The sequence below is a fragment of the Lucilia cuprina genome, chromosome 4 (genome assembly GCF_022045245.1).
Source record: "Lucilia cuprina isolate Lc7/37 chromosome 4, ASM2204524v1, whole genome shotgun sequence".
Taxonomy (NCBI): domain Eukaryota; kingdom Metazoa; phylum Arthropoda; class Insecta; order Diptera; family Calliphoridae; genus Lucilia; species Lucilia cuprina.
The window spans coordinates 94185162-94196405 of NC_060952.1; the positions used below are offsets into that span (position 1 = coordinate 94185162).

At 28.6% G+C, this 11244-nt stretch overlaps 2 protein-coding genes across 3 annotated transcripts in view; both read right to left on the reverse strand.

The window, feature by feature from the left end:
- Nucleotides 1–2113: 2113 nt before the first annotated feature.
- On the reverse strand, nt 2114–7601 carry LOC111685233 (V-type proton ATPase subunit E). 2 transcript variants are annotated; one of them, XM_046949458.1, is made up of 6 exons: nt 7486–7601; nt 7260–7377; nt 5908–6120; nt 5497–5823; nt 4425–4528; nt 2114–2438 (listed from the first exon to the last, which is right to left on the reverse strand). In XM_046949458.1, exons 2-6 carry the CDS (start codon nt 7290–7292, stop codon nt 2429–2431), a joined length of 687 nt encoding a protein of 228 aa, XP_046805414.1. In that variant the 5' UTR covers nt 7293–7377; nt 7486–7601; the 3' UTR covers nt 2114–2428. The 2 variants fall into 2 exon arrangements, with proteins under 2 accessions (XP_046805414.1, XP_023303251.1); XM_023447483.2 differs by lacking the exon at nt 2114–2438 and having other exon boundaries at nt 3101–4528; nt 7486–7551.
- Nucleotides 7602–8320: 719 nt separating this feature from the next.
- The window catches only part of LOC111685212 (myosin-11), a 6120-nt gene continuing 3196 nt past the window's right edge, over nt 8321–11244 (reverse strand). Inside the window, exons 3-5 of the mRNA XM_023447460.2 lie at nt 8987–10970; nt 8619–8733; nt 8321–8562 (exon numbers count right to left, since the gene is read on the reverse strand). Of these exons, the coding sequence (XP_023303228.2) occupies nt 8457–8562; nt 8619–8733; nt 8987–10970 (2205 nt within the window). The 3' untranslated portion in view covers nt 8321–8456. The remainder of the gene's footprint in view (nt 8563–8618; nt 8734–8986; nt 10971–11244) is intronic.

Consider the following 11244-nt stretch of genomic DNA (forward strand, 5'->3'; position numbering starts at 1 on the left):
CATTTTTTGTACAGTTCTAGTTCAGCTCTAGTTCACTTCTATTTCATTTCTAGTTAAATTCTAGTACAGTTATAATTCGGTTTTAGTTTAGTTTTAATTCTAGTTCAGCTCTAGTTCTATTCTATTTAAATTTTAGTTCAGCACTTGTTTAGTTCTAGTTAATTTCAAGTTGTAGTTCCACTTCTGTTCTATTTAGGAACTCTGAAAATCTGATGCAATGAATAAAAGCTAAATTTTGAAAAGAAATTTCAAACATTTGCAACGAAAAAAATACGATCTTTTTGTTGTAAATGTATAAAATTTATTTTTCCGGCGGCATGTGAGGTGAATATTTTAAGATACATGAAAGAAATAGCTTTCTTGTTGAATAATTTTAGACCATTAAAAATAGATCACATCAACTGATGTATTTCCAAATGTTTATATAAAAAACTCATATCTAAAAGTGCATTTGTCAGTCTATCACCCTCCCACATAGTTTTCATTACTTTTCGAGAAAGCATAAATTTCTTTAAAAATAAAAATTTCACTTTGGTTTCTAATATGATCTTTAACACCGTTTAACGAAAGTATTCATAAAGATATTAATCGTTTATTTTTGGTGAAAAAGACACATTTTCTGTTCAAAAACATCTTTGCCAACTTACCAATAATAATTTATAAATATAGTGGTAACTTTTAAAACATTTTTAAACAAACTTTGATGTAGATATTATTCATCACTTTCTTTAACTATACAACAATTTTGTTAAAAAAATCCATGCCCTTGTTTCATAACAAAATCACTTTCACTCGTAAATTAGTAAGTTTTTTTTTATAATTTTAATAGCATTAAACATTTGTCACTGCATAACGTACATCTTTTTAAAACAATTTTTGGAAGGATTAGATATAGCATAGTTCCAAATTTTCTTTCAAGTTCTAGTCAATTGAATAGTCAAGTGTACTAGTCCATAATATAATTCAAAGGCTAGTTAATAGTCCATAGACTACTCAATAGACAAAACTGATTCACATAGTAGTTTATAGGATAGTGCATAGGCTAGCCAATGAATAGATAAGTAAATAGTTCAAAAACTAGTCAATTGTATAGCGAACAATGAAGTCATAGGTTAGTTAATAACATATTTTATAGTTGAGTAGTTAACTAAGTAGTCACAGGTTAGTTAATAGCATAGTTCAGAGACTACTAGTCTATAGGTTAGTCCACAGCATTAAAAATATACATACGTGTATTGTGCAGAGATTAGCCCATAGATTTGTTAATAAACTAGTCAATTGAATAGTCAATAGACTAAATCATACTAATCCAGTTCAGGTTCTAGTCATTACACAAATCAATGGCCCCTATTCTGCATTTCAATTTGAACTGAAATTTTCTCGAAATGCAGAATAGGGGTACATTTAGAGTATGTACTTGTTCATACTCTAAAAAGTCTTTGGAATGCATTCAAACCAATTTTTATTTCGGAAAAGGTTATTTCAACTAAAAATTGTAACGGATTATAGATTAAACTGTAAACTAGACTAGAATATAAACTAGACTAGAATATAAACTAGAATATAGACTAAACTATTGAATAAACTTTTAACTAGATTATGTGTTAGACTATAAAATACACTATAGAATAGTCTATAGTCTGGACTATAGAATAGTCTATAGTCTGGACTATAGAATAGTCTATAGTCTGGACTATAGAATAGTCTATAGTCTGGACTATAGAATAGTCTATAGTCTGGACTATAGAATAGTCTATAGTCTGGACTATAGAATAGTCTATAGTCTGGACTATAGAATAGTCTATAGTCTGGACTATAGAATAGTCTATAGCCTGGACTATAGAATAGTCTATAGCCTGGACTATAGAATAGTCTATAGCCTGGACTATAGAATAGTCTATAGTCTGGATTATAGAATAGTCTATTGTCTGGACTATAGAATAGTCTATTGTCTGGACTATAGAATAGTCTATAGTCTGGACTATAGAATAGTCTATAGTCTGGACTATAGAATAGTCTATAGTCTGGACAATAGATCAGTATATAGTCTGGTCTATAGAACAGTCCATAGTCTGGAATATAGATCATGACTATAAACAGTAAAACATTAAAATTAAAATTAAATAATATATTATTAACTGTATTTCATTTAAAAATAATACACACATTAAAAACAATAAAAAATAAAAACAAAACTTATTAAAACAAAATAATTGTTTATACACATATTGTCCAGGTTATCATATTATGGGGTAGTCTCAAATGATGTCTCACATATAAATATACTTTTTTTTTGACAAAACCAATTCTCTTGGAAGGGAGACATTTAAAACGGCGCCATATAAGAAGCATGTTTAACTTTAACCCCCACAAAAAGGGGGGGTCAAAGGAAATCATGTACGTGAAATGCAGAAGCCTAGAGAAGAATTCAATAATGCCTACGCTGATGAGAATAAAAAAAGAGAAATTTAAATTGTATTAATTATAAGTGAAATAGAGAAAATTATGAAAATGAAGCAGTTAAGACATTTCAGCGGTTTTGGTAATTTATATTTATTTATTTATTATGTATAATTATTGTTTTTTTTAAGGGGGGTTTAAATTTAAATATAACGTCAAAAGCAAAAAAGTATATATTTTGTTTGTGGGTAAATTTGTTTTTATTAATACTTAAGAGAACAAAACAAAAAAAAAACTAGATAATAAACAATTAAAAAGGAGGGTTTAATAAAATAATAAATTTGTATACAGTAATAGTATTATATTAAAGATTTTTATTAATTCATTTATTTAACAAAAAAAAAACAGCAGCAACAGTTTACTTTTAAAATAACAATTAAAAAAAACAAATATTTGGGCAAAAAAAAAAAACATATAAATTTTTGAAAAAAAGGAAAACAAGCACTTTTTTCCATTAATGCTAAGGAATAGAAATTAAAATAGAATTTAAAAAAGGGAAACCTGAAAAGCTGTGTTATTAAAGTTTATTTTTCTTTAAAAAAATATAATAATTTTCTCTGAATTTTTAAGATGTTAATAGAATTTTAATTTCCAACGTTTTTTTTTTTTTTTTAATTTTTTACTATTAAACATTTAGATAATTTATTTATTAAAAAAAATTTTGATTGAAAACAAATTTTCCCAGTAAAGAAATTTAGTGAGTTGTAATATTAAACAACAAATAAAGGGAGTTTTTTTAAAAGCATGCTTTTTAAGAGAAAGAGAAGAAGTTTTAAACCCACACACACACACACACATTAGTTAGATTGGTTTTCTTTTGGATTAAGAGAATGAAATTTATAGATTTTTCATGTTTACTTTAAGAAACTTTACATTTTAAATAGAGAAATTTCACATTGAATTTTTAACAAAAATTTCCATAAATAAAATATAAAGGATGCTGTATCCTAAAGTTATAACACAAGAAATCTATTAACAGAAAAAATTATAGAATTTGTTGTTGTAGTTATTTTTTAAAAAAAGGTATTTTAACAATTTGTTTTTTGGCAGTTTGTCTGTCTTGTTGTTATTTAGAACTTAATTAACAAAAAAAAACATAACACAGCTTTTAAAGAAAGTTTTAGAAATGAAAAACAAAATAAACAAAACTTAAAAATATTTAACAAAATTTTAAATAAAAAAAAGAAAGTATTAAGTAAATGAAAAAAGTACCACTTTTACCCTACAAATACTTTGTTGTTTTTAACATTTTACATAAAATTTTAAAGGATTTCTTTGTCTTTTTTCGTTTTCTTTTTTTTTTGTACAGGAATGTTTAAATGTAGATTAATTATTATTGATTAATTTTTGTTTTATATGTTTTAACATAGTAGGTAGTTTAGTTAGTAGTTTTTTATCCTTTTTTTAATTTAAGTATAGTATAAGTAAATATGTTTTAATATGTATAACTTGTTTTGTTTTGTTTTTCAATAATATTTTATGTTTAAACTATTATCTTGTGTTTGCAAAGCAAACAAATAAACAAAACTTAATTAAACAATGTTTTCCTTTTTTCTTTTTGTTGTATAATAATGACATTAGAATTTAACTATTTTAAACATTCACAAAATATCTAAAATAAATTAGTTTAAACAAACAAAACCAAACAATAATAGTTATGATTATTTCAGAACATGCTCTTAATATTTAAACGCAAACTTTTGCAAGAATATGTTAATAATTATTTGGTTTTATGGGGGAATCAGTAGGAGTTGTTTAGTTCGTTAATGGTTTCTTTTGCTTATTTTTTTTCTTTGCATTTTTCTTTGTTATTTGTTGCTGTTGTTATTAATAATTATTTTGTTTGCATTTTCTTTTTTTTATCTAATTATTATTATAATGATTATTTTTGTGTTGTTGTAAGCTAAATAAATTTATGCACACAAGTAGAAGAAAGAAAATAAATGAAAAATTAAGATACTTAATCGGCAAATTTACGATTGACGTTACGTCCGAAGAGGGCATTACGTATTTCGGGCACCAATTGCTGTGAAATCAATTCCAAGCGGGATTCCAAAGTGTTGGGAACCTAGAAAATTGGAATGAAAATGTTTGTGTTTAAAAGAAAAGTTAATATTATATTATTATTATAGTCTGGACTATAGATCAGTATATAATCTGGACTATAGATCAGTATATAGTCTGGACTATAGATCAGTCTAAAGTCAGGACTATAGATCAGTCTATAAGCAGGCATATAGACCAGTCTATAAGCAGGCATATAGATCAGTATATAGTGTGTACTATAGATTAGTCTATAGTCTGGACTATAGATCAGTCTATAGTCTGGACTATAGATTAGTCTATAGTCTGGACTATAGATCAGTCTATAGTCTGAACAATAGATCAGTCTATATATAGATCAGTCTATATATAGTCTGAACTGATCTGGACTATAGATCAGTCTATAATCAGGAATATAGATCTGGACTATAGATCAGTATATATCGGAAAAATAGATCAGTCTATAATACGTACTATATATAGATCAGGCTATAGTCTGGACTATAGATCAGTCTATAGTCTGGACTATAGATCAGTCTACAGTCTGCACTATAGATCAGTATATAGTTTGGACTATACATCAGTCTATAGTCTGTACTATAGATTAGTCTATAGTTTGGACCATAGATCAGTCTATAGTCGGGACTATAGATCAGTATATAGTCGGGACTATAGATCAGTATATAGTCGGACTATAGGTCAGTATACAGTCGTGAATATAGATCAGTATATAGTCGGGACTTTGGATCAGTCTATAGTCTGGACTATTGATCAGTCTATAGTATTGACTATAGATCAGTCTATAGTCGGGACTATATATAAGACTATAGTGAAGCCAATAGATCAGTCAAAAGTCAAGACTATATTTCAGGCTAGATAGTCACTAGTCTGGAATACAGACTATAAATCAGTCAAAAGTCTGTACATGGATTTGTACACTAAAACATAACAAAAAAATTTTCTTAAAAAAAAAAAAAAAAAACAACTACACACCTTAACACGTCCATTTAAAGCAATCAACTCAATACCACCACATGTATCGGCAGGCAAAAAGTTATCGGTATCAATGGTAACATTAACATCTTGATTAAGTTGTTGCCTATACATATCAATGGCGACGGGTAAAGCTTCATTGACAAGACCAACATCAACTTGACGGCAGCGTAAAATAACAGTGGGTTCCATGGTCTGATATAAAGCTTGCAAGATCAATTTCTGCAAAACAACTTTGTATTCTGCGGGATTTTTGGTGACCTCACCCAAGCGGCGACGGGCATCTTCCAAAACACTGGCAACATGATCTTCACGAATTTTAAGAACCTTTAAGAAAACAAACATAAATAAATAGCATTAAAATTAATATTATGTTTTTAGTATTTATGTTTAGTTGTCATATGATCATACCTTCAAACGAGCTTGATTGAGCATGTTCGATGATTGAATTTTCTTTTGTAATTCAACTTGTTTCTCTTTCTTCTCGTAGTATTCCATGATCTTGAGACGTTGTTGTTGTACCAAACGTCCCTTCTCAATGTTGAATTCTTCTTCGGCTTTAGCATCGATTTCTTCAGCCTTCTCATTGGCCTCTTGTTCGATGAAAGCCATCATATGTTTGATCTATTTTTGGGAGAAAATAGACAAACAAAATAATATAAATAAAGCTTTATAACAAATAATTTACAAAAAATCCTTTTTACTTGCCGTAAACTAATAGTTATAGTTAAATTAATTAAATAACCAATTTTTGGGGGATCATTTCTATAGAGACTTTATAAATTATCGATCGATTTAATATATCACATAATAAATTCCATATAATAATGTATGTTGATCGATTTCTCTACTAACAGGAAAGAATGGATTTAAACTTTAAGGTGAAACCTACATTGATCTGCTTCACAAGCATCAGCTCCAACTACCCCACACCCACAGACGGTGTGATGAGCATAACTCTTTTACTATTAAACATATTGTTATTAAATTATATAATTTCAATTAAACTTCCTAACAAACATCATAAACTTAAAGACGAAAGAGAAAAATTATTGTTGACATAGTTAAATATCATTTCTCATCATTTTTTATGCAAAGTTTCACAAAACATCAGCCAACCACCCAACACCCCCGAAACAGAAAAAAAAATTCCCCTCCTTAAAGTTTCTTTGCTTTTAATACACACAATAAATGCATACATATGTGTGATAACACAACAGAAAGAGACAAATAACTGTTAAGAGTAAAAACAAACATACTCATAATCTATAACTGTCTTGCTCTTACTAATGAGAGCAACCTTCAACAAAACCAAGTCACATGACTGCTACCCTCTTTTTTCTGTTGTTTCTTTTTCATAAACGCAGAAAAAAATATTGCAAATATGCAAAGGAATTTTGTTTTCTTTAGCAAAAAAAGGAATTCTAATAGGATTTTAAACTTCCTAAAAAAAAGTAAATTTAAATAACAAAATTAACTAAATTCTTTGTTTTGTATTTTTAAGCTATTAAAAAAACAAATAATAAAAAAAACATCTAAGAAGACACATACATATTCACATGACATATCCCATGACTTTTGGGGCATTAGCTACTTAATACGCCATCTTGTAGTTACATTTTTCATCAATGAATGAATTATTACTTTTTACAACTTGAGATAAAAAAAAAACTCCTTTCGTTTATAGCAAAGTAATTGCTTTTTGTTTTTTCTTTTCATACTTCATTTTTTCTATTACAAGTTCTTTTTTCTTGCCGTCTTACCTGTTTCTGTACATCAGCATCGCTTAAAGCCATTTTGCTGTTTTTTTTCTTCTTGCTTAACTGCTACACACAAATCAAAGTTATATATTTAATAATTAAAGCCGCGTTCACACGTTTCCTGTAAAATTTGTAAAAATTTATTAGTTTTAATGCACTTTTTATTATAGATTTCTAATGAATTTTCATTTTTTTGCTAAACTATTATACAAAAATTGTCGATATTCACTTGCAGAAATTTGTAGATGTGTGCGCCCACTTCAAGTTACGTTGGAATTGTACAAAAAATATCTGACTTTTAACTATTTGCTATCATATGATTGGCAGTTGAAAAATATCCCATCATGTGAAGGGAATTTTTTGTTGTCTGTTTAGTTGGTAATTCTGAAAATGCAACGCTGTTGCTAAAAAGCAACACTGTTGATGTGGAGAGTAGTGCAGTTGCCAGCCTTATTTATAAATAACGGTAATTTATACGTAATAACTCTATAATTTTGAAAATATTTGAAAAAAAAATTAAAAAATTAGGAATTCGATTAAATGATTATAGTATGATGTCATACAAGATTTTTGCGCTGCTATTGATAAGGTATTCTTAAGTTGAACCAAAATTCAACTTATTTAGGGAAAATCTTTAGATGAAGCGTCCCTATGGAGGTGTTTTGAACTTGAGCAAGAAATGCAAAAGTGTAAACAGCTGAGTGTCAACTCAAAAACCCGCCCTTCATGTTTAATTAAGAAAATCATTAGTTTATGATCGGGAATATCCGACAATACTTATGAAAAGTTAGCATTTTGCTAAGATTTTTAACCTCTTTTGATTTTTCGTGGTTAAAAAAAATATTTTAAATTTTTAACAATATTCTAAAATCTGTTAAAATAGGTTTTAATAAAAACACGTTTCTATAGTTTTATTTAAAAAATGTTTAAAAAATAAGGTAAAAACAAAATTTTCTATAGTGAAAAATTTATATTATAAAATATATTTTATAATAAATACCCACAAATCTCATAATTTTAATTAAAAATTAGAAATTTAAAGTATTTATAATAAAATATATCCTAGAATTTAAATCGCTCCCCATAGATGTATATATACAATAAAAATATATATGTAGCCTTATATACATATATAATATATACATACATAGATAAAAAAAACTCTAAGCCTGTCTTAAAAAATAAACTTAATAATAAATGTTAAATATCTGAATGCTTCATTAAGCGAGATTTTAGTTTTTTTATATGTTTCGAATGGCGTGATTTTTGTTGGATCATCACCGTAGAAGAGGCTCTGTAGGTTGAACTGGAAATAGATAAAACATGAAAAATATATATTTTAAAACTATATCAAAAACTTACTTATTTGTATCGGTGGAATCACCATCATCGGTTGGTAGACTAGTTTCCAAGGGGATATTTTTCAATGTCTCCAAATATTCACGAGCGATTTCAATGTCCTTTTCTAGTTTATTAACTATTTATTAAAATAAATAAAACCTTTTTAATTTAAGTTCATAATTCGATTGGAAAAAAACTCTAGTTTATAATCTAGTCTATAGTGTAGTTTGTTGTCTAGTCTACAGTCTAGTCTGTATTCGATTATATATTCTAGTCTGTAGTCTAGTCTATAGTCCAATCTATAGTGTAAACTATAGTCTAATCTATAGTCTTGTCTATAGTGTAATCTATACCAAATTTACATATATTTTTCCAATTTTTTTACTTACCCTTATCCTTAAGCATTTCCTCTGAATTACTGCAACATAATTCATTCTTACAGCAACAACATTTCTGTTCCTTTAACATAACATTTGACATTTTCAAATCGCTTTCATGACCACCAACTAAACGTGGCTCGGCCAACGAAATATTCAACATACTTTCCACTTTTTCCCGATGATCCGACAATATCATGTCGAGTAAACATCCCGGTAGTAATTGCTCAGCTTGGGCATAGATTTTTTTATGAAGATAGGCCAACTCTCTAAATGAGAGTGTACCGATGCCGCTATGATATAGTTTATGACAAATGGTATATAGTTTTGATTTGGTATTGAATAAGCGACAAAAGCAATAACCACATTCGTGTATAAACTCTTCCAGTATTTTGCGTAATTCCTTTTCGAAGTTGCGACCTTGTTGAAGATTAAATTTTAAAGTATCGGATTTTTTATAAACAAAATCATCTAAAGCTGCAGCTTTATGTTGGTCTGAGCTTGGCTGTTTAAAAACATCCACTTTCTTTTCGTATTCCTCTAAAGCTGCAGCTTTCGTCTTATTAGAAATTGGTGTAGTAGTATCGTCTGTTGGTTGTTCTTGCTTAATTTCGTTACTAGCTTTTTTAATATTATCGCTATTTCGTAAATTCTTTTCGCGGTTGTCAGTTTGCTTTGCATCTTTTAATGTCTGTTTAGGACTATCGGGGACTTTTTTAATGGCTGTTTTAGTTATTAATTCTTTTGTTTCGTCTTTATCTCGATATTCCAGGGAATTTTCTGGCTTCTTGTTAAGAGTCTTAGATTTGTCTGGCTTTTCCTCACTATGTGGAGATTTGCCCAATTGATCTTGAGTTTTACTTAAAGCTGTCTTATATTTGTCCGTTAATTCCTCACTATGTGGAGATTTACCAAATTTATCTTGATTTTTACTTAAAGAAGTCTTAGATTTGTTTGGTAATTCCTCACTCTTTGCAGATTTAATCAATTTATCCGGATTGTTATTTAATGCAGCCTGGGATTTATCCGAATAGCCTTCATTATATTTATATTCACTCGATTTAACTTGTTCTTTGTCCGAAGGAGTCTTAGATTTATTGTCAACTTTCTCTGCTTTATGTTTGTCATTTTCCAACTCTTCATTATTACCTCTTTTCACTTTGTCCTCCGATTTATTAATAAGATTATTCTTTAAACTGATTCTATCATTTTTCAATTGATTATATTCTTTTTCGAGTTTTTTCTTATCGGCCTCTAATTTATTATTTAAATCCTTAAGTTCTTTTAAATCCATATCACGTACTTTGACTTCCTCCTGTAGTCGGGCATTGTCTATTTGGCATTTCTTAAGTTTAGATAATTCCTCCTCCAATTGACGGCGCAAATCATCAATTATCTTTTGATCATCTCGGGAATTTATGGCACTAACTGCATTTGTTAATTGCTGATTTCTCAACTGTACATCACTGATGTCTTGCACCAAACCCATAGTTCCCTGTAAGTCTCTGCCAATTCTACTCGCTTCTTGACCATTTTTATTGATTTCTTTATCCAAGTGTTCGATTTTTTTCAACATATTGACCATTTTGTCTTCACCATCTTTAAGCTTTTCATTTAAATCCTGTTTTTCCCGTAAAAGTTTGTTATTTTCTGTTTCTAATTCTTTTAAACGTTTCAGGGCGTCTGCACACATAGCATCGCACTGGGCACCTTCTTTCATTTCCTCTTTCAGCTCATCCACTTGCTGCTGAAGACGACGCATTTCTCTACAGCATTGTTTGTCATATTCGAACGTTGAGTCATTGGGTGCTGGCTCTAGCCCATAGGCAATCATGGTCTCATCGTTGAGACAACCTTTTTTCTTTAATTCTTTCAAAATTTCATCTAATGTAGCGCAAGTGTAAAATGCCAATTCATCAGTTTGGTTTTTACCAGTTTGAGTTTGATTGTCGTGGAGACATTGTAATTTGACAGATTGTAACTCATTTACTACGTCCTGGATTTGAAAAAGTTAAGGGAGAAGAAAGGGATAATAAAAAACGATTTTTTATAATCTTATTTTGGTAGTTTTAACTATAATTTAGTAATTATAGTCCATATTATAGTCTAGTTAATTGTCAATATCAATTGCTTCGACTATAGTATAGTCTGTAGTCAAATCAAATCTATAGTCTAGTCTATAGTCTAGTCTATAGTTTAGTCTATAGTCTAGTCTATAGTCTAGTCTATAGTCTAGTCTATAGTCTAGTCTATAGTCTAGTCTATAGTCT